At 36.9% G+C, this 27,271-nt stretch overlaps 1 protein-coding gene across 1 annotated transcript in view; it reads right to left on the minus strand.

The window, feature by feature from the left end:
- ANGPT1 (angiopoietin 1) overlaps positions 1–27,271 on the minus strand; it is a 158,395-nt gene that overhangs the window by 84,736 nt on the left and 46,388 nt on the right. Inside the window, exons 2-3 of the mRNA XM_042036371.1 lie at positions 2,589–2,744; positions 1,579–1,700 (exon numbers count right to left, since the gene is read on the minus strand). Coding sequence (XP_041892305.1) covers positions 1,579–1,700; positions 2,589–2,744 — 278 coding nt within the window. The remainder of the gene's footprint in view (positions 1–1,578; positions 1,701–2,588; positions 2,745–27,271) is intronic.

Genomic DNA, 27,271 nt, shown 5'->3' on the forward strand with positions numbered 1-27,271 from the left:
AGAGGGAATAGAAACCTTAGTCCTAGTCAGACTGACCCCACACTTGTTCTTTCCAGAAGGGAGCTGAGAGTGGGGCTGAGGAGTCAGAGCACTCCCTGTTCTCCCTGCTCACACCTGTCCCTTACAGAGGCAGCAGTATGTTGGATGTTTCAAAGGGCAGTCAGGAAGGGGAGCAGCTTTTCCCACAGTACTGGATGCCAGTGCCCAGGTGCAGCTGCTGTGAGGAAAGGCCAGAGCTGCCCTGTGCTGGCCACAGCTAGGTCCAGTCAGCTGTACAGCGTGAGGAGCTCCAGTCAGGGTACAGTGTGAAGAGTGAAGGAAAAAGGGAGAGAAACAATGCTGCAGACACCAAGGTCAGAGAAGGGGAACGAAGGAGGCACTGAAGCAGGTATAACCCTGTGGCCTGTGGGAGAGACAATGGTAGAGCAGATATTTCCCATGGAGGATCCCATAGGAAGCTGACACCTGCGGAGAGCCCATGTGGAGCAATCTTACCCTGAAGGACTCCAGCCTGTGGGAAAGAACCATGCTGGAGAAGGGAAAATGCATGAGGAAGAAGGAGATGCAAAGTGTTGTGCACTGTCTACAGCACCAATTCCTCATCCCCTTGTACTGCTCAGCAGGCGTATAGAAGAATAAAGAGTGAAGTTGACCCTGGGAAGAAGGGACGTAGAGGTGAAAGGTCTTTCTGGGTTTGTTTCTGTTTCTCACCATCCTACACTGTTATTAATTGGTAGTAAATAAGGCTGTTTTGCCCGTGACAGTAACTGATGAGTGATCTCCCTGTCTTTATCTCAACCACGAGCTTTTCATCGTATTTTCTCCCTGTTCTGATGACAAGGGGAAGTGAGAGAGAGTCTGGGTGGGCGTCTGGCATCCCAGACAAGGTCAGCTCACCACACATGCTCTCTTACATACTGAATTGCTAAGTTCAGTGACTTCAGGTGCTGAGTCCCTGTGTTACAGAAAGGGGACACTGGAACTGCTTCCCAACTCTCATTTTGCTGCTTAAAGAGTTGTGTTCCTAAATAGTTTTTCCATCAGCTGTAATATAAACCTCAAATGTTTACCATTGACTTCTTAAAATGGAGAATGGCTACAAGTATGCTATAGCTAATCGAGTCCAAAAGGAGAGAGAGATCCTTCTATAGGCCGTATATTTGTATCCATTAAAATTAGAAAGGTGAACTACTGACGATTTTCTCTTTCTGATGCGCTTTAAGGCAGTTGAAAATCTCATATTTTATTATTAATATTTTTCTACTTGAAAGTGCTCTTGAAAGCTATACCTATGCTTTTTGATTGCAGGAACTGTGGTCATACAACTAAGTTGTCATGAAACAGAGTAAGATGTAAACTTAAGGTGAACATGAAAAGTGGTAAAAATCAGTTTACATTTATCATACAGTACATAATATAGTGTAAGTTCACACCCCAGGTATTTAAGTCAGTTCATAAATATTGCTTATGCTGTCCACTTACTATATTTGCTCCTTTCATTTCATCAGTTGCTTAAAACAAAGCATACACAGACCACTTTGTAATGAACAGAGAAAGAGACCAACTACTCACTCTTACCTGTTTTTCTCATGAATTTTTAGGATTTCGTGTGTCTGTTGTAGCAGCTGTTTTTCTAGCTTGTATGTGGACAGGGAATTTTCCAGTAGCTGAATTTCAAGTCTGGATGTTTGATTTAGCACCTTAAGGAAAAATTAAAAACATTAATGTTTATATTGTCATGGTTATTTTGCTATAGCAGCATAATACAACCATTTCATTCTGATTTGATGATTTGTCAAAAACTGTTTCTAAATCCTTTTTTAACCTCAGCTGCTCAGCTGGTGCAAATGAACTCAATCAAGCTACACTGATATATACCAGCTGATATTCTGGCACTCTGCTTACTGTAGAATAGTACTAGACCAGCAGAAAAAGGCAAGGTGTCTGCCAAATAAGCTTCATTTCAATAGAAAAAACAAGAGACATGCCTCAAGCATGCACTCCTACAAAGCATGCTTAAACCAGAAAAGTGCAAGAGAACTTGGAATGAAGTCAAAGTGTTGCATCTGCTATTTTGCAAATAGAGCTCCTACTTTAGCTTTCCCGTGTTCTCTCTTTTGTGATAGCAGTTCAGTGCCTTATTTCTATTTGAAATCGTTGACATTCACAGAGCAATCTGAAATTTTCTTTTTTTGTTGTCCTACAGAGGTTGAATAATTGGGAAATGATCGATATGCAGCAACAACAATGAAGATCAAAAGCTATGTTTTAGCCTGTCACTCACTATTTAGCCCGGCACTTGTATCACCAACAGTAGGTAGGTGTTTATTGAAAGGCAAGTGCTGATCTAGTTTCCTGGACAGTCCTACCTTTGTTGCAGACACAGAGATAAATATACTAACCAAATTAAACCAAAAGAAAAACATATAACAAGGGTCAATCATCAACCCTGTCAGTACCAAGAAGCAAAGTGTGTTTCCTGGACCCCTGTGTTGAAATGCTTTTTGTGGTAATGCATGAGAAAGGAAAGAGTTTGGGAAATGTTCTCTGCAATTAGCAGCCTTTTGAAAACCACTCTGGGAGCATACCTGGGTTTCAACATCCGTGAGTTTTCTTGTCTGCTCTGCTGTCTGGCTGAGGAGGCTGGTGCCTATCTCGAGCATGGTAGCAGTGTGGTTCTGCACAGCGTTCTGCTGCAGCTGCACCATCTCTGATTTCATGTTTTCTACAATATAGCTCTCAAGCTGTAAAAGAGAAGAGGTTGTAGCTGTAATATTTTCACCTGTTTAGGCATTCTGGTGTCATAAATGGCATTCTTGTCAAAAGCAGAAATTTTAATATTTGCAGGGGGATCAAGTCTCAGTTGACCATATGACTATTGGGGTAGGGATCTGACTATCTTCCCCTCTGAGTAAGAGTCCCAATATTTTTCTAAATAACATGGTCTGCTGGCATGGGCTGGAGCAGGCCCTGTCTTTATCTGTGTCAAGGTTGCAGTGAACACTTGTTGTGGAGATATCACGGCAGCTTCAAAATGAACCCCTAAAAGAGCAAAGCACACCAGAGGAAAACATCAAACCCTACTTGTACATCGTAACTTGTGAGTCTTTCATGGAAGAGATCCTACCGCATCCTACATCCCCTGGTTTATGTCTGTCATTCAGTCATTCAGGAAAATGATTTTTTGTTTGGTTGAGTCCCCAGAAAAATTTTTCACAAACTCAGCAATAAACACAGCTTAGTTTAATTGAGATCAAAAGTTTGTAAAGGAATGGTGACACTATCATGGCAATAAAAGCAGGAAGTTGTTGGCCCAAAAGCATAGAAAGCTAGTTTGTTCTTTTGCTTTTGTGGTCTTGATATTTGGTTTGACTTGGCAAATTGTTGAACAGAATCTGAACTAGGACCCTCCAAATAAACTGAGTACCCCAGAGAGGGGTTCTTTTGGTTACAGTGTGTTTAATCTACATAGGCAGGATCATTCCCTTCTAGCTGACAGTGTCCTTGCCCTGCCACAGCAGGCCACAAACTCAGGGCCAGTCTACAGTATGGTGAGATTGTTTCTTACTTATACAAGCATTATTCTGGCTTGATGTGCTCCATAAAGCTTTGAGATAAAGTTAGGTGGCCCAGAACATAGTTTTCAATACCTTCCACAGAAATAATCAGTTGGAGTCCAGCTGGTTTAGACTCAGTGAAGATTTGGTCCTCAGTTTGGTCTTGTGACTGATTATCGTTCTTTACAGCTAGCTGATTTCAGACCTAAGCAACAACTGTTTAACCTAATACTTTTAATCACATTCGACCTGTTTCTGTAACAGCAAGCATGTTTCACTGTGGAAGGTAAGTGGCACCACCAAATAGTAACAACCAGATGGAGTTGATTTAAAGACTGCAAAAAGGAGCAGGAGTCAGATATCGAGTGTGATTAATAAGAACAGCTGCTTTCATTTTTTCTGTAGGTATACCTGTGCTTAGGGGTCACTACTCTTAGATATTCAAACATGTCACTTCAGTTGAGCTCACAAAATATTTATTACAAGTTTGTTCATTTGTGTGCACCTACTAATTTTATGAAGATTTTTACAGAAATAAGACACTGCCACAATGTAAAATATTTTCTGCATAAGACAGTTGTTGATGTTTTATTTGTTTGTTTATCCCAGTTTGAAGAAACAATAACCATCATGGTAAAAACTAAAGTGGATGTCCTACAGTCGCAGAAAATAAAAAAGTTTACTTGAATTGCCAGGTAACCACTCTGGGCTGAAAACCTGCAGAGTGGTTTTAAGGGGTTGGTAAAATTTATTTTTTAATACTTTGATAAGAATTTAAATGAGATTTAACAGCCAAAGAAAACAGTGTATTGCAAAGTAATGTCCACAATGGATGTCACCATTTTCCACTCCCAATGTAAATTTAATGCTTTGGTTTTTTACTGTGAGGCATTTTACAGATATTTAGCTGGTTCAAGGGAGATTCTATTGTTCCATTGCATTTCTAAAACATCCTTTTATATTCAGAGGTATTTTGCCTGTATAACTCTTTCTCATAAAATGTTTTTAGTCACCCTTTGCTTCTCATTGTTTTCTAAACAGTTGGGTTTTTTCCCCCCAAACTGTCTCTTGATTGCAAATAGACCTTGTGAATGAGCCCCATAAACTGGATGATTGTCCTTTTCCATATTCAAGTCCGGAATATGGAGATTGTTTCTGGAACATCTGAATAAGGAGTTCAGTTTCTCCCATGAATTTCACTTCCTAATGAGACACAGGGCTCTCCAGTCATGGCACTGCTCACGACAGGTTACCAACACACGTATTTCCTCACATCCAATGTCTTTTGTTTGCAGATAAGAACAGAGCATGTCTGTGCTGTGGTTATACAGTGCTTGATTTGTTAGCCTGCAGCTTTCTGAAACTGCCTTGCTGTACATGGGGCACGTGGTGCACGTGTGCAATGGATGCCTCTGAAAATCCCTGAAAAAATATGGTAACTGCATTTATTACACATCAGAAATTAGAAATTACCTGTTTTCACATATAAATAAAAAGACCACAGATAGGGGTATAAATAAAAAAAGAAATGTATATTTTTCTCACATTACAGTGAGGATTGTGATTGTGATTGCATCTGTGTGGAGGTACAGCAGTTTTGACTAGCAAGAACACAGCCATAGATTGAGGCATATTGGATAACTAATACATTTAATTATTCCAGTCTAACACTGTCCCCATGGTATCCAGTCTTTGGCAATTTCCACTCGATACTCACCCCTAAAATAGCCTCAGATTGAATCTGAGACTGACTCATTATAACAACAAAGCTGACTTTCCTGTTTCAGAATTGCTCACTAAATGTTTTTGTAAATATTTGGTGTTCAGAACAGCACCAATAGTTTCTGTGAGCACATCTCTGGAGTATCAAGAGCAGTTCACTCAGGCAAAGGAGGGTTGAACAAGGACTGAAATAATATAGGGGTTCTGTTACATTAATTCCCCTTCCCTCCTTCACCTACTTCTTTTAGTTTGCTCAGTAGATTTATTGATTGCAATACTGGCCCTGCTAAAATCAATGCCAAAATTCCCATTGGCTTCAGCAGGCCAAGATTTCACCTATTATTTTTATTGCAGGAAGCCAACAATTTACCAGGTTCATTATGACCAAGCATGGAGTTTCATCTGAAGCCTCCCCTTCTTTGGAGGCCTTGTTTTAAGCGTATGAACTGAGCTTTCTTTGTGGTTATTTAAGAGCAATAGCATCTATTTACTAGGTGATAAAAGGATCCTTGCAGGGTGGCCCCAGAAGATCTGACACATAGAAACATATTCACAGAAGTAAATTCAAGAATGTTTAGGGGTTTAAGTCATTTTTTAGAACTCCTTCATCCTATAATTAAGTTAAATTCAATTTCTCCAGAGACTCTGAATTAAACAAGTCCTTAAATTACTGTATCTACTTATTCCAGCTACTTTTTTTTGCAACAGTGGAACAGAATTATTTTCTGCATTCTTTTCCCCTCATCCCACCCCTCCAACTCTATGGGTTTCCATAGTAAATTTATGTCCTTGCTATTAATTTAGCTGCATCTGCTTTCAGTAAGACTCATTACATTGCAGAGGAGTTTTGGGTAATGCTGAATTACCAGTGGGATGCATAAGAACTTTATAACATTCGGAGAAATAAAACTGTCAGAAGGCTCAGTGTTATTGGTTAATAAACATTCCAGAGGATTATATATTAAAAGTATCTAGCCTTTTCTGGACAATGTTTATTGAATAATCTCATAGAAACCACCCAAACACTAATGGCACTATTAAAATGGAAACTCTAACTTAGTGTCTGTGTAAATGATAAGTTTTTGTGGCAGATGGCTTATAAATAAAATAAGAGCTTTTACTTTGATCAAATAATGTTGGTCCCAGGTAACAACTATATGTTAAGAATTCTTATGATATCCAGATGATGTTTTCATACAGTGCCTTACAACAAGAATACAAGTTAAAGCAACAATAGACTGTTCTCCTGCTACCACAGACTGCACATCATTTGGAATTATAGCAAGACAATGACCAGTGTCATTTTGTAAGAGTGGTTTTGTGTTGTCTTTCTTTGCAAACACGAATATGTACTAGCAATGCTACACCACAATACAACCAATGAAAGCTCAATTCTTCTTTTTTGTTTTCCTGTTTGAGGGAAGGTCATACCTCCCCACAGTGACAAAATGCCTCGGGGAGTGAGATATGAAAATGACATTTGATGTGATTTGTGTTTTATAAATACAAAAACAGCCTTAGTGGGAATAAACTTCTAAAGAAGTAGAAATATATAAAATACTTTAGAATTTCTTTGACTTTTGAACAAGCAGAAAGGGGTTAGGAAAGACCTTATCACTGAGAAAAGTTATTTTATTTGTGTATTGTAAAAGTTAATATTGCATTTATTAAAAATATATTCTACAAACTATCTGTCAATGAGGAAATATCGATAAAATGGTAAATTTACAATGATTCAAGCGTCTTGTATTACAAATCCAGTGAGTAGAGAACAACAATCCTTCCACAATTTCTGTCCATGTATGATTACTGGGAATCAAGGACAATGAATGTGGATGGTACATAAAGGCAATGAACAATGCACAAATGTTAAAAATCTAATCTGTACCACATTTGAAACAACCTTAACTGATTACCTACATTAAGGTGATACAGGATGCATACTGATAACTTCAGTAAATTTATGAAATCAGCCTTGCAAGCTGAAGTGAAAGCCTTAAGTGACTGCTACATAAATTGGACTCCTAGAAAAGCATGTTGGGATATGTGGTATATGAGGCTTTCACAAAATCATTGGTTATGAAATATACTGGTTATGAAACATATTGGTTATGAAATATATTTATGGGTTCCAATTCCAAGAGGAACCAGAAAACTAATCTAGCAACTACATATGTAGTCAAACACTTTTGAGGAGAACTGGCTGTAAAAACTATGTTTCCTTTTTTTTCAATTCAATGCACCCATATTTCTAGTGTTAAAGCAGCAAGAAAATAAGCCTGTTAGTTTTTCAGTTGCATGTTAATAAAAGTAAATATTAGCATGATACTTGCACAATTATTCTGTACTTGTTTTTGCATTTTCATAAGTTTCTGTAATATTGCAACTCATCATTTTGACTTCTTACTCAGATATTTTTTCTATCTCAAGTCTCAGTCACAATAGTGTGCTTGTCCAAAATCTGTTCCTGACAGAGAAAGAAACAATGACTTGCAGGGAATATATGTTCATTTCTGAACTGGAACATTGGACTGTTTTTTCCAAACCAAATGTTCCAAACACATAAATGATACTTTTCCTTAAATCCTTGATTCCTTGAACGTCTGAGTCTTTGGCATATCATATGTTTACTGTCTGGCTATAAGGCATAACCCAATAGATGCAATTCCACTGGGACCAGTGAAACCACAGCTGCATTCTCCTCACGCAGTGACCAAACACTGTTTGATTCAGCCCCAGCTGACTGATACTGAGATTTCTTCTCTACTTGACTTCCAATATACTAATGACATCTGTCCTCATGGAGGTTGGGCTTGGGTTTATAGCAACCTTCAGTGAAATTGTGCTATGAATGTAGAGGAATCTTTCAGCTAGCTAAAAACCAAACAAACAAACCAAAAACCCAAATCAAGCAGGTTTTCCCCTTCAGATAAAGACCAGACATCTTTTGTCAGAAGAAATCAGGGATAACACATGTATGAGATGATTCCAAAACAAATGAAGTAATCTTTCTGCTGCATTCAGCATCAGTATAGGGCCTACAGCAATTTTTTTTTTTTTCCCGGTTCTGAATGTTGCAGTTCAAGAAAGATGTACATTATTCAGAAAAGTGTACAGAAGACCAAGAGTTGTCATAAATCTAGAAAATAAATCTAGGAAGACTTAGAATAACAAGAAAAGAACTTACTAAACTAACACAATAATGCACAGGGAGCGTGAATGACCTGCTTTCCACATCCATGAAGCTTCAGTAATGGAAGTTCAATTTTAACACGTTAGGTGAAGAGTTTTCTAACAGTACAGGTAATAAAATACTTATAGGGGTTCTTCTGTGAGCAATCTATGAAAAGGCCATCACTATAGAGAATACTTCAGGTAAAAATCAGACAAATTATGTCATTTTATGGTTCTTTATAGTTCAATATAGTATATTGATTTCATTATTCCTAGATTTTTTAATTACTGTTTCAGACCTACGCTTGCAGGCTCAATATTTGAAATCAAACTCAATAGTAAAATCTCCATTGAACTAAGAGGTTTGTAAGACTCATCTCCTAATGAAACTTTTTGAAGGAAGTCAAGTAAACAGAGGAGTCTCCTGAATTAAAACCACAAAAATTTAAAAAAAACAACAAACAAAAACCAAACCAAGTAAAGCAAGCCACCCACAATGATACAAATAAAAGGAACTGTTCTGGATAGACCAAATCAATAAAATTAGGACATTCTTTGAGGAAGTTTCTGAATGTATGAATACACCTCCATAGGGAGGCACTCTGCAGAACCATCTGAGAAATTATTACATGAACCAGCTCTGCAATTATAAATTGGCAGACATTTTTTAAACTCAAGTTACTTTTATTAGGCTACTTTAGAAACTGCGATCTCTGAAAAATCAATCAATTTGTGGATATCCAAGCTTGTGTCAGTGTTGTCTTGGCATCTCTGTACCATTTTATGTTATTCAGTAAAGCACATAAAATGTATCAGGCAGTAACAGATAATGATGGAAGAATATGGTGGAAGAATATGCTGTATGGCATCCCGATAAAATCTTAGGAAACTGGAAGGGGAAGTATTTTTTTTTATCAATTACTGTACTTTATTATGAATAGAAATACAAGATATGGGCAACACATAATTCTTTATTTCAAGATATTTAAAGACAGCCCTGGCTAAGTTTACCCAATAGTGTAATATTCAAATATGAATTTCAGTTCGTCGTTAAATGTGTGGCAAGAAATATTTCCAATTTGTTTTTGAAGTTTTATGTCATTCTAAAAGTTTAGCTATTTCTAGACCCAAACCCCAAAAATCTTTATGAATGAAATTTGTGTCTTGAAATGCAATTAGTTACTTCTTCTACAAAAGCATATAAAACATTTAGGAATAAATTTCAATTACTTTTGTATGAATATTAGTTCATACAACTAATTTTTTAACCTTAAGGCTTAATAAAGTCAATAAGCAGCATAATCGAGAATCATATCAAACATGATTAAATGGGTCCCACAAGGAAGCTTCTTATAACAAGTAAATCATAACAATATGTTCCTGATTTCTACTGATTGGTAATATTTCTGGTTCAAAGAATTATCCTGTCGAATGTTGACATTTACAAATTTTTTTCTTTCTCAACCTTTTCTAAACCACTTAGTTCTATAAATTAAATTCACTTGGTTTTACAGTTGACTGAAAATATGAACCATCCCCAACATACACTGAAAGGGAAGACATAATTACAGAAAATGCAACATCTGACATATCATCCTAAACAAATTAACATCTCTGGGGCTTTTGTACAAAGATAGTTTTCTATGAAAGTGTGGTACTAATTAATTTTCTTTAACAAAGATACTTTTGGTGAGGTCTACTTTTCAGAAACACTAATTTTGGAACAACAACTGTGTAGAAGAATATTTAAACATGGTTTTGGCTCATTCCTAGCTTATGCACATAGGACTTATAATTGAAATTAGTTTCACTGAAATATCTCCTTGCTGCATTGCGTATGGTTCTCCAAAAGTGTAATCTTAAGCTGCATAAATAGTTCTGGTTGCTATATTGCTCTGCCAGCTTATGTCTAAACTTTCAGTGAACCTGGGAAGCTGGACTATAGTTTGGAATCTATATTTGTTATAGGAGAGAGTATAATGATTTAACATTGTACTACTTGATCTATTTTTAATTCTGCTTGGCTTCTGACACTCATCACTATGATATATGGGCACACTTTTCTGAGGAATGTTGTGAAATTAAGACTCAATGGCTTTATGTTCTAGTCCTTCAATGAGATTCTTATTTTCCTATTTTATATATATATATATCTCTATATGTATAGATATATATATATACAACAGAAGGTGAATCTCTTTATTCATTGCCATATGCTCTGCCTTCAGCTCTTCAGTTCTCTGTCTTAGGATTTTCCTGATGAAAAAATCAAAAATTCTTTTTCGTTATCATTTGTCTCTCCTGTGCATATTGCAGATTACCCTTCTGCCTTTCATTAACCTGACATGAAGTCTCCCAGTCAACTGAAGACCCAGTACATGATATCATAGTGCTGACTGCCAATACAGTCTTAATTTTTAATCTTTTTTGAAAGCATAAATTAGAAGTTTAAATGGCATAAATTGTAAGTTTAGATGCACTGAAACCACTGAAAATACAGCAATTTCAGTACACTTGGGCTACAGGAATTCAAGGGCATCCCCTGGTCCATAAAACAACTTCCTCACTGTTCCAGGCAGCTACTTAATTTTACCTACATCCAGAGAGATACACAAAATATCCACTCTAGGCATCCCACCAATCTTATAACACTAACCACTCATGACCTGCACACTCTGTATTCACATCCTCTGAGTGTGTGCTTCTATCATAAATCACGTGCTGGTGAGGACAACTGAAACATATCTCAGATCTTTTCCTACATGATAGGGAGCAATGAAAGCTTCCTCAAGTCTGATTGTTACAGGAAATTCAAATCATACTGTGCACACCCTATCTTATGATGTCTCACTGGCACCTGGTAAGGACTGAATCATGATAGGGTTTTCTTTGTTCAAAAAAACTGATAAAGTGCAGAAGCACTGTGTGTCCACAATTAGTGTTTATGCAGCTAACTTTACCTCAAAACACATGGAAAAATAGAAACAGAACACATCTGCATTGACAGCATGGTTCATGGTCTGCTGTGAGAGCAGAGAATCCTGCTACTAACTTCTGACTCAGTGAAACCTCTGACAAGGTAAACCAGCTGAGTGGACAAGATATTTGTAAGAAAATGAGATCCCTCACCTCAAAATATCTTATTTAGAGAAAAATGTTTATAAAATTCCTTTCTAGACTACACAGAATACTAATATTTTAATCAAGAACACTGTCCTTTTCTCCTCCTTTCCCTTGCCTAATAATGGCAAATATTATTTTGTTATGCTTTATGTCTTGTGTTCAGCATTTTTCTACAACACCATGATTCTAGTTTGTATTGAAGAAAGACCATTGGTACCTAATATAGCAAAGAGTAAAACCTCTATGTGCTGTAAAATCCATTCCCCGGCAGAATCCAGGGAGACTGAAACCTGAAATCTGCTGAACTACTTCAGTCAATAAGGAATTAATATCAAGACAAGAGTTTATATATTCTCACACACAGTATTTATCTGCATGGATTTACATGAGTGTATACATATTATCTCTTAAATTATGGGGTTTAATGTATGTAAGCAGCAATGTTCATTTGTGTCCTATAAATTTTGGCTGTATTTATGGTTCTCAACTTTTATTATGATAATCTGGGCACAAGCACTTTAATGATAGATGTTCTGGATATGTGGCAATGTTTACCTTAGTTTTAATACAGACATTAAAAAATTATATTGATACATCTCTGCTGGAATCACGTTGTAATTTTAAGGCACAAATAAATGAAATTTCCAGAAATATCTGTAGTAGTAAACTAAGAGCTTCAATTTCCCACAGCACTATAAAAAAGTTAACTGCTGGTGCAAACTCTAACACCTTTTATTCCCATTCTTGAAATTCTATATATACCCATTAATCTCTAAGTGCCTCCAGACATACCTACAATTCTCAGCATTATAATGAATGTGCAACTGCATAGCAGGGAGGTGGTCCTGCCAAAATATGTGCAGCCCTCAAAAATTTGGTTTCTTCCCATGCTGATGGATCTGATTGCCTTCATACATGTCAGTGTATTAAAATACATAAATAAAAATCTTGCTAAATACTTCCTTCCAATAATTATTAAATTCAGAAAAATGCATAAAAATCTGACTGAAACTGTCACATATTCAGTGCATGAGCATATATTTACATATGCACATACATGTATGTATACATAAAATAAGGATGAGTTAATTCCACCAAATAGATTATAAAAACTGTTTTACAAGTAGCAGTGGAAATAACTGAGTCTCTAAACAATGCAATGAAATACCATGTATTTATATAAGCCTGTAGCATAGACTAGGAAACTTAATAAGATAAAATTTTCTTGGTTTATCTGAAATTACATAGTTCAAGGTATATATCCTTTTATGGCTTTAATAATTGTATAGAAAGATAAGGCCTCTATTTAAATAGGAAATATGAGAGCAGCCAAAGCATATAAAGACAATTCTGGTTCCTCCTTTCATTACATTCCTCTTGAGATTTTGAAAGGGAGCAATCACATTTCCTTTAAGTAAACATGTGCTAATACAATCTCCTTCATTCCCAGTTGTTAGAGTGAGATTCAGGGTATGATTACAGAGATCAAATCCTTGCCCTGAGTTTACTTCTTGAATGCCACAATCTCTAAATGAAAAATGTAGGACTGTGGTTTCTCTAGTGGGAATGAGCATTTTTATTTCCATTAACTGCTAAAGGAACAACCATACTGGAATTGCAATAACAAAGACCAGAATTGGCTGTTCTGTGCTTAGCACTGAGCACAAACTCAGCAGTAATAACAAGAAAACTGGACTGAAAATCTCTATTTTAATATAACTCTGTAGAATAAAAGCCATTTCAAATGTTTAAATTTAAAGAAAATCTGACAATAAAAATCTTTTGGAGATAGTCCTGCAGTTAAGTCACTGAAAGAGGAGACAAATGAAAAGGAATGATGGAAGAGTTTCTGTCCCAAAGCCTTACTTTAGGAGAAGCAATTTGCTCCCTTTCCTTTTTTTATTTCTAGGACCTGGCAAGAATACTCCCTCCTACTTCAGTTTATCATAATCACAGGTCTTCCTGGAAGTCAATGTTATTGTGATGCATTCTTTTGTAAGTCACGAAATCATGAGCTAAATTGGGGAAGTTTTCAGCCTTCAATTACATGTCTGCTAACTCATTGTCAGTAGTTTCTCTTTTTATGGCTGATGTACAGTTTCTATTGATGTTCTTAACAAAGATAGGACAAATAAATTCACAGATGAACTACTAAGTCTGTCCATGAGCACTCATGCAGGACATACATAACATATGATAGAGGAATGGGGACAAATATTAGAAATGGATTGGCAGACAAAGAGATGGGCAGTTTGTATGGAGAAATTTGAAAATACATCTGGTTTTACAAGGGAAAACAGGAGCCACCACGCATATATTTGCAACTGTTGTACTTAATGGCCACAATTAGACAGTAATTGTTTAAGGCTCATGCTTCTTCAATACAAATTCAAATCATTATACTAATAGTGAAGCAGAACAGTTTTAATTCTTTTTTAGTAGCAAGAAACTATTCAGATGTCTTTGATATGTCCTTTGGATAATCTAAATATGAATATATTTCTGGTGATCCAGGAGTCCTGGCAGCCGTGCTGCTCCCACATTCCCAACGAAGCAGCAGGGTAGTTGTCAGGCTCAGTCTGTCACTGATTAAGTTGCTACTTTTGTTTGCAAATTTCTACACAGTGTCCCTGTGCCCAAAGTGATAACGATCACAGTCATTTCCGATGTGTAACCCAGGAACATGAACAGGCCCTTGCCCTGACGGACCTTCACAGTTCACAAATATGAAGTGACAACCCTTCTGGCATGATTAATGTAGTGAAAACACAGAGGCATGAGTCAAAGATGAGACACACCAGTTATTACAAGTCTGCACTTCACTCAGATCTTATATGAATTCTTAGCATTTATCACTGGTTTTACTCTCTTGTTATTCCTTCTACTATACTTTTAATTTTACAAGAGATCCCAAGTAGGTCATGCATAACAATAAGACTAATGTTCTCTTGCCAAGTAAAACCACAGTCAGAAGGGTGGTTTAGTAATAACTCAGAAGCATTTACAATGTAATACAAATTACACTGATTAAACCAACATATCAGAACAACAGGACTATTAAATAAAAGGAAAATATTCTAGGCTTTTCAAACATGCTGTAACTCTTCAGAATCAGAGATGACCAGGGCTCAAAATCAAATATAGGTATTCTTAAACTTTCAAGTATTCCTATTCAGGATTTTACTTCAATCTCATTTTCATAATCATAGCCATGTGGTACTATTCTTCTCCCTCATGGAAAGGAAAAATATCTGTTCTACTGACTTTGTAGTTGCTGTATATAAATGCAGACTTTCAGGTCGTTAGTTTAACCACATGTGCAGAACATACAGGAATTAGGATAACATTTCCCATTACTACAGCTGCTTGATCGAAAGAAGAATTGACATCAATAATGCTCATATCTATCACATTTTGTACTATAATAGTTGAGAACAAAGTGTTCATGAATCCCAAGGAAAGTTTGGCAGCTGTTTCACTGAGCTGTAGATTGCAATCATGTTAATAATTATACATTCTGCCCAATAGCTGGCAATAATGTTCATGCCCTGTAGTCAAAACATTACAACACAGCGATTTCTTCAGGACTGGAAACAGATAAAAAATCCTGTCAGGTAGTAAAGAAATGCTGTAACTATGACTCTGTCAAAGTCACATCTGCTGCTCCCAGAGGGCCCATGGAAACTCTATTGGTTACTGCAGGGTGCATTTGAACCCCTCTGTCACCTGCAAACCCCTCTGCACAGAGCACACAAAATCTAAATATAACCCATAAAAATATTCTAAAATAAATGTTCTGAGAGAGGTATTCTCTTTTTCAGGACACAGGTTTTCCATCACTGGTATTGCTGCTGATAGACACTGGTTAACTCTATGCCATGGCTGAAGGTTTGATCCGATGAGGGGGGGACAAGAGCTCCAAAGCCAACTGAGCCATACAGGAGACCTGGGGGGCAACAGGTCAGGAAACTCCCGATTCCCCAGTGCATCCCTGACTCATCTGGGTCCAATTCATTGCATTCAGGTAATGCTGTGTTTTCATTTCCATTAGGTCAAATTATATGGGCTTAGGACACAGTTTTTTTGGGGGGAGGGGATGACACAGAAAGCTTAGGTAAAGTCTGGAATTCTGACATATTAAAGGAGGTTTTGCAGGTACCCACAATTTGGCCAGGCTTTCATTCCTGAGGCTTTCCTTTTTGACTTGCAGCTCCAGAATAGGTGAAAATATCTTCCCAAAGCCAATAGGAACGCTTTTATTTTTTATTAGCTGTCTACAATTCTAATCTGCTCTAAAACCAAACACTGGGGCTTTTCCTTTTACTGTAAACCTATTAACAAGCTCTTCAAGATTATTTTCTTGTGAAAAGTATGCTGCTGACATTAGTGCAAGTGTGGACATAGGGATTATAAACCATTATTACATTTGGACTAAACTTCTAACTTCTAGACATGAAAAGAAAACTAAAACAAAAATGCTTCTGTTCCACTTGAAATAAATTACCATGCTACCAAAAATTCCCAGTAGGAAAAGGGAAGGGGAGGTGTAAATTTCTTCACAATGTGTAGAATGCTTAATGGATTTCTGTGTGATAACAGTGGAAATAGTGGCACTGTTCTTTTTGTCAGTGTAAAGACAAAAAGTAGGAAAACAGGACTTAATTTCTTTCTTTGCAAGTGGACTGCAAGGCCACCACAAAGTTGTTTTCCTTAAAAGGAAGAATACGGAAAGGATTATGTAAAATGAGCTGCAGAGTTCCAGTTGAGAACTGAACTTCCTGAAAGGTCGGGTGTTGAGGGTTTGTTTGAAGCTTAACTTTTTGTGTCTTTGCAGTTCAAGACCAGATATTTCACAGCTGGGAAGCAGCAAGATCTCTGCTTTCACGGCACCCCAAAGAAGGGGATATTCCAAGCAGACCTTCAGTCCACTGCTGCCACATGAGAGAAGGTCATGGCATCTTCTTCATTGGCATCCCTAAATCTGTGGCATGTGTGAGTAGAGGCTCAGCTGGAGCACTGCAATAGCTTGACTGATCTGAATGACTTTTCCAGGTAGGATTTCTTCTACTTGCCAAAAAGAAACAGATAAAAAAAATCTCAAATGTACTACAAAACTCTGCTCTGGATGAAAGTCCCTTATCCAAACATGCAGCTGAGCATTTAGAAAATGTGATTCTATTTCCTCTTCTTCACACTTTTGTTAACATCTCTGTTAGTCTCTGTTACTTCAAGGTCCTCCTTTACCCAAGACGGTTGCACAGCTTTTCACCAGTGAACCGCCTGCCTTTGTGAGTGAAAGCAGATTTTTGCAAGAAGTACAAAGAAAACTCTCTAGCTGTACTACCAAAATTCCAGAAAGATTTACTTTTGGATATTAAAAAAGTGTAAGAGAAAAGTAGTCCAACTTTTTAATCTTGTATCACCTCCCAGATACTCAGTGCAGATCAGAGATTCACCTAGTTATACGTGAATGTAATGCATTCATAATCCTGCTTCTATTTATGTTATGCAGAAGGGATATGAATACTGGATTACTGGTGATTGGAGTTGATTATTCTTGTGACAGCTCAAAACAAGGGTTTAATCCATTCCCCACTTTCCTGGTGGTGATAGTGTACTCATGCATGTGACAGTTAACTCTGTAGTATCTGAGAAGTAGCTTCTGTTTCCATCCTGCCAGAAGAGATTGTGTTCAACAGATGGGTCCATGAATTTATCAGGTAAAAAGGAGGATCACACTGATAACTCATCTGCTGCTAAAATTAAGAGTGTGAGTCCCTGTTTAGTAGTCATAACTATAAAGCACACTGAAATACAAGGGGTGGCTAAAAAACAAGTGATGTTTGAATTTACAGCTTCCTGGCTTCTGTGAACTTTCCACAAGGCTGCTAGCTTGTCTGACAAGAAGTCTCTGGTACACCTGTGAAACACTAAACTAAAGCATAGGTTGTCCCAGTAATTTTCCTTCATAGGGCAGCTCTAATTTCTCTTTGTAAATAATATGTTAACATATTTCTGAAGGTAGCACTGTGTGAACTACCAAAATCAGAAAGCTGAAGTTATATGTCACAAAATTGTTGATAAAAAAAGCAGTTTTCTACCAGTTGTTTCTTGCACCAATGTTTTTTTGTATTGATTAATAAACAAATATTGTCATAAATGTGAATGGAACTCTTCCATGCATTATTAAAATATGATGCCAGTCACATATGCCCTTTTATTGTCAAGATGCTTCAGACAAATAATTAGTGACATGTAAAAGACTGAAATGACCAGTCACAAATACAAAGAACAGCTCAGTGGTGGATGTGTTTCACTGACATGTTTAAGAACAGCAGAGGGTCTTGGCACAGACTGCACTGCAGATCAGCCAAACCAGCTGAAGACTGTTTGAATCCTTTGCTGCAATGGATCTTCATAATCCTCATGTTTTAGCACATGGTTCAAAAAGCCAGTGTGTTAAGAAGGATTTTTAATATAAACTGGCTTTCTGAGACCTGAAAAGTTAATCAGATTGGTATTTCATTTTATTCTTTTATGCTTAAAGCCTATTCTACTTGTGCATGAACTGTAAAGCTTTTATTGAGGAGAGTGAGCTGAATGCTAAAAATGGAATACACAGTATATAATTAGCTATGGTGGACTCAGTAGTTGGAGGGATATACTTTAGGAAATAATCCTGAGCTTTCAAGGAAGGAAATAGATGACCAAATAGTTTTATTCAATTTGTAATTCCTGGGATGCTGTGAATAGTTGCCCTTTGGTAACTCAGCAAAATGATTGCTTAATAACAAATCATAGAAAGATAGAATGTTTTGGGTTGGAAGGGACCTTAAAAACCATCCAGTTCCAACCCCCCTGCCATGGGCAGGGACACCTCCTGCTAGACCAGGTTGCCCAGAGCCCCATCCAGCCTGGCCTTGAACACTTAGAGGGATGGGACATGCACAGCTTCTCTGGGCAACCTGTTCCAGTGCCTCACCACCCTCACAATAAAGAATTTCTTCCTTATATCCAATCTAATCCTGCCCTTTTCCAATTAAAAGCCATTCCTCCTTGTTCTAGCACTACAGTTCCTGCTGAAGAGCCTCTCTCCAGCTCCCTTGTAGACCTTCTTCAGGTACTGGAAGGATTTATTATTTAATTATGATCATTTAATAAAAAATTGAGTGAATTTTAATTGCTGTAAATATCCTTCTGGAATAGTTTTATGTAAAATAAGATGCAAACACAAAAAGATGTTTTATTGCATCTTGGATGACTTTAAATGATTTTGAAGTTATTTAAAAATAAAACAGTATGGTTTCTGCTCAGAAAATTGTGAGATAAATACATTGAAATTCAAAGTGCAGGCCAGACTTTCTGCTAGAAATAGTCCATTTTTTAAAAAAAGAAAAAACCTGTAGCAGAACATCAGAACTGGTGACAAAACATGACAGCTATACTTCACTCTATTTATGTTAACTGCCAAAATCAGATTAAATTAGATATTTCAACTGTCCTCCTAATTTTGTTTAAAACTGCATTTTCTTCTCAGATTTAATGAAACTTTCATACCATTAAAGGAAAAGTTATTTAGCTCATTAAATTAAATTTAAATTCACACAGTTTTTCCAACATAAATAAATAATCCAAATATTTTCATCCAGACAAATCTAATGTGATGTTCAGTTAAGAGAACAGAACATTCCGTAATAATCTAAATCCATGCAGTGACTTGAAATATTTTTATAAGACAATGCCAACTTAAATTCAACTTTCTGTTTAGACCTTTTTTACCTTATTTACACTCTTTCCAAGTAATACCAACAGTAATATTTAAATGAGTGCTGAGAGAAAGAAAGTATTTCTGGTAAGTTTGTTTGGTTTACATAGTTAATGACATTTTGTCTCTGTACAATTTCTACTCACTTAACTGTGCCCAAGAAGGGCCATAAATAATGTCAAGATGACAATGTCAGTCTACACATAAGCCCAACACTTATCATAGCCAGGCAACTTGCAGACAGAGACAAATTGATGTAATTTATGACTTCTGTTCTTTGATAAAGAGGGAGGACTTCTTAGTCCCAGCCTTTGCATACATGTATAGACCAATATTTTCAAGTGTGTATAGGACTGTACTGGTACATTTGTATAATGGCTGAAATTGTGAGCATTTGTTATTACATAGTCTGCTCTCACAGAGATCTCAGTACAGGATCAGGGCATATGAACTGAAGTGAAGCCACTAAATTATTTTGTCAAAGCTCTCTGAAATCTGATAAATGGAAATGCCTTTGACTGCACTGACCTGCATAGTATTTTATAAGTGAATGGATTATTATGGGATGTCCTGACCATTAGTAATGTTAAATCATAGGAGTCTTTCTTCTTTTTCATTCTTAGCTGTCTGCATAACAGACCTAATAGTGCATCTCGTTAAAAACAGTGGCTCAAGCAGGGGTTTTGTGGTGGTTTTCTGCCTGTTGGTGATCTACCCTTTTACAAGGTAGTTAGTAGTTCTTTCTTTGACTGTAGGAATGTACATCAATTATCTCTTCAAAGGGACCCTCAAAGGACTTAAAATCAGCTACTCAAGGTTTATATGTACTTAAAAAATCTTAGCATCTCCTTAGAAAGAATCCTTATTTTGACTTAGTTTCCACTGCTGGGTTTTCACTGGACTTGTTTCTGCCACAGCAACTCAGTACTAACTTTGTTAGGTTCAGCCACAGAAATGTTTTATCACCATGGCTACACAGAATTAAGCACGTTGGACACAGTGCTGCAAAGACTGGACATTCAGCAAAGCCTGAGGCCAACCCAGGCCTCAGTTTAAGCATGGAGTGTTCCCACAGTCGCTGGGATGATTCACAGGAACACACACACAATATGTACCTAATCTGGGGAATGAGGAGCAGAGCGTTCAGAAGGCTGGTGGATCCAACCTCTGGGCTTCATCCCACACATCCCCTTCATTTCAAAATTGTCCTCAAGTGGTTTTAATACTCCATAGCTTTTCCCTCCTCACATCTTCAGCTTTTCCCCTAGTTTCAAGCCTTACTTTGATCTCGGATGTCATAACATAAACAACAGATGCAAATACTTCTTTGGTGACCACTAATCTGTCTGTAAATCTTCTGTTGAATCAGAGCTAAAAATAATGACATTCTGTGTTATTTGGCATAATTCATCTCTTCACTTTTATGCTCTGGGAAAACAGAAAAATATTGCTAACTTTAAGGAATTTCTGATTTTAAGGTGTCTCATAGATGGTTCATTGTATACCTTACTGCCATGGGAGATATTTAGGAGTACCTCTAAACTTTGTTTTACTGCATTTATAAAAGGCAGAAATTTTTTTCTCTTTGTTTGCTTTTCTTAACAAGGAAACAGTGTGAGTGAGTAAAATAAATTTGCTAGCATTAGACCTCTCAGTTCACCTCTTTTACAAGATGTTCCTTTAGGTTTAAAAGTTGAGGGTACAACTTTATTACTGCAGTTTACTGTTTCCTTTACCCTAGGCACTAGAACAATTCTGCATTAATGGCATTAATACTGTCATTTCACTAATACTTCCCAATAGGCCATGGCAGGAGCTGTTATATGATTAACAGTTTTAGAGATGATTGTTGAAATCCTAACTACTGTTGAAGTAGCCAACCTAAAACCAAAAAAAGACAGCAGTTTTCAGCCAAATGTTGCCAATTGCACAGAGAACTAACAGTGCCAAACTAAACTGTATACATAGCATTGACTACAGAGCATTCACCTCTCCCTCCTATAGATTGTATTTGTCAAGCTACAAAAGGTTCACTGTTTTATTCCTAGAAGATACTCCTCTACAGCATAAAAGCTATTCAGCATGCCTCAAGATTTTATCTCTTACATAAATGAAGAAGTATAGGAACATTTTTAAGAATAATCTTTTAGGACAAGAATCTCAAAAGTGCCAAAGTTTAGATCTATAAAGAGAGGGTTGGAACAAGAATAAATACCTGAATTCCTCATACAGCAAAAGTGGGCGAATAAACTCTAAGAAACATGGTTCATGGGCACAAACAGTAAGCAGCTCAGGTGTGTCTCACTCTGTTAGCTATTTCCTCATGAATTAGCTGTCAGTTACTCAGTTACAGCAAACTGATTTACCTGGGTTTAATTTTCTTTGAAACGCTGTCACATGAGAGACTAGAAAACAGGGCTTCTATTCCCTCCTCAGTCTACGGGATTACAGGCCTACAAATCCTCTTCAAAGTAAGAGTTTGCTCCATAGAAATATTGACTAGGATGGGTCAAATATGTTCTCTATTCCTCTATTGTCCATAATGGTGCTGAAGCAGGAGCATTATGCCATGAAGAGCACAAGGTTCATAACTCTAAAGAGGAAGTGCTCAAGTATGACTGTGCTATGACAGCCCATCAATACAGATGTCAGGTGTCCTAAGAACTTGTCTGTTTTCTGAATATTGTTTATAAATTTTTCAGGGATTACTAAATAAATATAGTATTTAACTTCTTTTCATAATTAAGCTGTTAAATTATAGAAAGGATGGAGCTGTAGTTCATGGTGAGTTTGAGATTTCAGGTATGCAATAGGTATGCAGTTTCTGAAGACAGTGTTTGAATATATTTGTGAAAACATACTGGCCTGAGGGTTCTCCTGTTGGGTGACCCCAGCCAAGTCCATTGCAGATTAATAAAATGATTGAATTTAGGTGCCTCCAAATCATTAAAATTTTACTGTAGGCATCAGATTCTTTTTAATCTGTGGCTTAGGCTCATACTGTATTTCTACACCTAATTCCCACTCATTTCTTATTTGAAAAGTAGAAAAATATTCAGACAATTGCTCAACAAATTTTTTGCATAGACAAACTTTTGGCTTGAAATGTTTTGGTTCCAGAAGTTCTCACACCCCAGACGCACAACAGTTGCAGTGCATTCAATTCTAACAGGACTCTTCCAAACACATCAGAATAGACAGCTATACACACACACTGGACATCCAGCCTGTGACGGTTTTTTAGAGACAGAACTAGTAATCCTTACAAAAATTAAGGGTTTAACAGTCTTTGGCCCCATAAGATTTTTTTGAAACTGTTTATCTATTTTGTGGATGTCTACACACAACAAACCTAAAATGCTCATCAAAACCTTTCAATATTGTGCTGTGGACATGTTTAATACTTACAAGAGAGCCAGCGGCTGTTTTTAAGAAAATATTTTTTTCATACAAAAGTGGCATTGAAAGGGATAGCATGACACAGCCAATAAAAACAGGTTTCAAATGAACTGCTTTTAATCAGTCATCACTTAAATGAAATAGAGCTTCTGGCTTCCTTTTTTTCCAAATAATGTGGTCTCTGATAATATGTCCACTTGAAAGTACTATTATCAGTTTGTGACTACCTACATGGGTTATGATTGTGGAAGCAAAACTGACCAGAGTCTACATTTCACATGCAAAAAAAATATTTTTTTCCAGAGAATCCATTTAGTTCTTTCTAATGTTTCCTGCTCATTGTGTAAGAGGATTTTTGTTTCCTGTGATTCAGATAAGGAACAAGGGAAAGAGGAATATCAAACTATTGCATTTCAAGAATGCAATTAAAGACTTTACCTTCAGTAGTGACGGCTTGAGTACTTCTGAATATGCTCATCTAGGCTTTAAAGCATGGCTGTTATGATTTGCTGATAGAGGACCATATCCTCAAGTGTTACATAGCACCACAAAGCTCTGTGAATTTGCTGTCTCAAGGATCAGGGGTATTACTGATAAGCTGGGGATCTACAGGTTTCAAAAGAGCCCATAAATATATAATCACCTCCTTCTAAAAAATACATAGTTGTCATAGATGAGGTAATTTATAAATGTCAGATCACCCATCATTAAAGCAACTGTGGAAATTATCATTCCCCTTTCCACTCCCTTTAATTTTCTCCTTTCCCCTTCCCCTCCTCATTCTTTTCTGGCTTTCTTCTTCCCTTCATGATATAAGGCAGAGCTAGACATTTCTTCTGTCTTTCATTACAGACGAAGGAACTCCCAGGACAATCAACTTCTTCCAGCTATCAGAGCAGTATGTAAACATATTGATCAGTCTCTTTCTTTAGAGCAAGCACAGTTTGAAAAACCAAAAGCCACTGGCACAATATTTATTAGCCTGCAGAAAAATTGAAAATTCAGGGCTGGCATGATCAAATAAGATGGCTCAAACTGACAACAACTGAATTGCTGCAAGAATAACTCAAAAATTGGAAATGTCTCATTCATTTCCCTAGTTTTTACTGTCTTCATATTTAAAATGAAAGTTTTATCTACTGGCTTCATTATCTGGTTTTCATTGTGGAATTTATAGTATTCATCTTATTAGCTTATTCATTCCTTGTATTTCTTTTATGAAGGCATGACCTCAAATACAGTAAATTTCTGACTTCACTCACCAAAATTTTAGGTTTTTCCAGAAGTTTAAAGTATATGGGATATATAATGGTATTTAGCCTTTTAGCTTTGGTATCTAGCTTTTTAGGAGATTTAAGAGCATTTACAACCCTGGCCTCATGCTGTGGCTGCAAATATACCTTCCTGGTTTTACCTGCAGGAGGATCTAGAGAGCTCAGACTCTTGATGAATGTGACATTGGCAGACTTTGGCTTGAGGTAGTGTGGTCAACACAAGACATTCAGGATATCTTCAACAACTATTTATTTGAAAGAGGTGGTAGGCATTGATAAGATGGAGGTTGTTTCTTCTCTGCTCTTGGCTGCCAAGACATTTTGTTAACAAGTGATAATGACAGTTTACAGAATTATGGAGATTTGCCTGAAAAATACATCCAACCGCATTGATTACAGTTCTATTTTGCAATCTCTCTGAAGAAACTAATCCTGCATAGTTTGGATTCCCTTATTTACATCACAGAATTTTCTTTCCTTCTCACACTTTGTTTAAAGCCTTCCTTTTCTCTGTGGCCATCCGACTATGAATCTTATGCCTACATGTTTAAGCAAAAGCATTCAGCACAATCTTTCAGCACATCATTATATTTTTACATAGAAATCTCCTAGCCCTGTCTTAGCAAAACCCTAAATTATTTCCTTCAAAACCTGTTTACTTTAATGCTGTGAAATTGAGACAGATTGTATTTAATGAAAGAATGACTTTAAGTTGAGAAGCTTTTATAGAAATGCATAGTCACAGAGTAGATAGTCTTTACTGTATGTGCCTCCTGGGGGTGATTTGGATTAGGAGTTTTCTAGCCGAATTAAGTACTTAACAAAAGAACTATTTTCCCATCTATGAACACAGCTCTACTGCGCAAATACCATTACTGACTGTTGAAATTACACAGTAAACATCCATAGGTCACATGCACAATTTCTACTGATGTTAGAGGGAACACTGTATTTGTATGGAAAAAGGCTAGTGCAGAGTGCTTAGAGAGAGAGTGGGAAGAAATAAAATATTAAAATACAACATAAGAATGAAGCTACAGGCCTGATTCTGCTTTCATTACAATCATTTGGATTTATATGACTTCATTCCAGCTTACTTCACAAGCAGTTAAATTACTAAGAATTTCCAAGATCAAGAGCAGTAGTTTATTTAAAAGGGAAAAATACAGCCTTTGAAAGCAAGAAACTGATGATGAAGAAACTTTTAAAATATATAATTTCAATGTTTGTGTTGTCATTTAAATTTCAGATCTTATCCTCAACTATCTGACTCAGCTGGAGATAGTGAAGTTGATTAGTGCTGGATAAGGATCTACACCTTTAACAATAGCTCATATTCATAAGTCTTTAGCCAATTGCATGATGGACAACCTTCTCTGGGCAGTCTGTGCAAACAGCTCCCACATCAGTTCCTGTAGATTCTTGATGGCATGCTGTGGTGTAAGTATAAACCAGTTCAATATTTAGAAATTTTTAAAAAGGAATTATTTTTCCTAGAGAGCAATGGAGTATTTATTTTGGTTAGAATGTGTTGCAAGTTGTACTCTTGTTACGCAGGATGTGAAACTACTCTGGTTCAGCAAGATGGCTTCCATCTTCTGTTAGACTAAAAAAAACCACTGTGGTAATCTCAGAATAATTTTATGAAACAAGTTGATATTTTAGTAACATTTTTTATTGCTTCATTGCCTTGGGAAATAAGTTTGTGGGTTAGAGGAGAAGGCAAATAAGAAACATACCGAGAGACTGTACATACTTTAACACTGGCACCAACTAAAGTATTTCCTTAAGAAATTAAAAATTACAAAAGCAGAAAGACATAAAATGGCTACACAGATTTATGCCAAAGGTTTCTCTTGTTCAGAATCCTATTTCTGACAATGATCAATACTAGAAGCCCAGGGCAGTATATTCTCCAAGATACCTTCAGCTTAGGAATTTTGTGAGGTAAATTCTTATGTAGACAATTGCACTTTATAGTCACTGCTGGACTCTTTCCTCATGCATTTATCTAATATAATTTAAAAAAACATTTTTATTTTTGGCTTCCACAACATCCTGTGGCAGAGTTCCATAATTTTATTATGTATCATGAGAAAAAGTACCTCTTTCTTTTGTTTGTTTGTCCCTAAGGGAACCAGGGACAAATGAAAAGGGGCTGTATTCACCCAGTAACCAGTAATGCTTGCAGATATTTGCAGAGCTGCACAAGGAAAATGCTGATTATGACCACGGCTCTGCAGGCAGGAGAGCAAGGGGCATTCAGAGCACAGTCCAAAGACTGAGCTGAAATTTTGCAGTAGGAGAAAGCAGAGAAGTCCTTGCTTGTAGTGTGTCCTTAGAGTTTCACATTTTGTCAATGCTCTTGTGAGTCCTGGATATCTGTGTGCCACAAACCAATGCCAGATGTTTATCTGCACAAATCCAGTGAGAAATGCAAGTGACTGAAAATAAGGCTCCTGTACACTCCACTGAACAGCCCCAGCCTGCTAAGGAAATACATGAACAGGAAATTGTATGGATCCTAAGGGCAGCCCAGAGTACAGCCTGCGGTGTGGCGAGCTGCATGTTTTCATGTGCTGTGGTTTGTCCTTTTTGAAGTGGTCTTGTAATGCCCTGAAAATATCCACGTTTAGGTAGTAAACATGCATGTGAGTCTGCTGGTAGTGAATTTCAACTTTGGAGAGTGTGACTCGCTTAGTGGACAGTTACAGCCTGATACCTTCTCACTGTCCCTTTCTAGAGACAGCGAAAAACCCAACGCCTCTTCTCAGCTTCTCAGCTACGTTTCTTCTGTTTATCAAACACCAAGAAAATGTATTGCACTTACTTTTTCAATGCTCAAATGACTAAAATGTCACACTATAAAACTGCTAACCACAGAATTTGAAAATTGTTATTGCTTAACTGTAAAGTATTCTGTGTTTTTAGACAGAAAGTATGGCTTCACAGCCAAGGACTTCACAACTAAGGACTGAAGGCAGCAGCAGCACTTTTCAAATATAAGCTATAAACTATAAGTGTTGTTTTTCATCAAAAGTAAATGGTGTTTGCCAAATTACCTAGTGGTCTGGGGTTGAGATTCTCAAGGCTTTTCTCAGGCCCGGGAAGGAGGACTACAGTACATGGTATGAGGAGAAAAAACTGGCTTTCCAGCTTTTGGCTGCATGTCAAGCTTCTGGTAAGTAATAGATATGAGCACTGCAATTAATTGATTGAGCAGGGAATTTTCCAATGAATGACTACTGCTTAGAGTA

Source organism: Corvus kubaryi, unplaced genomic scaffold (assembly GCF_017639235.1).
Source record: "Corvus kubaryi isolate FWS band 111438036 unplaced genomic scaffold, C.kubaryi_AGA036_p1.0 37385, whole genome shotgun sequence".
NCBI classification, from domain to species: Eukaryota; Metazoa; Chordata; class Aves; order Passeriformes; family Corvidae; genus Corvus; species Corvus kubaryi.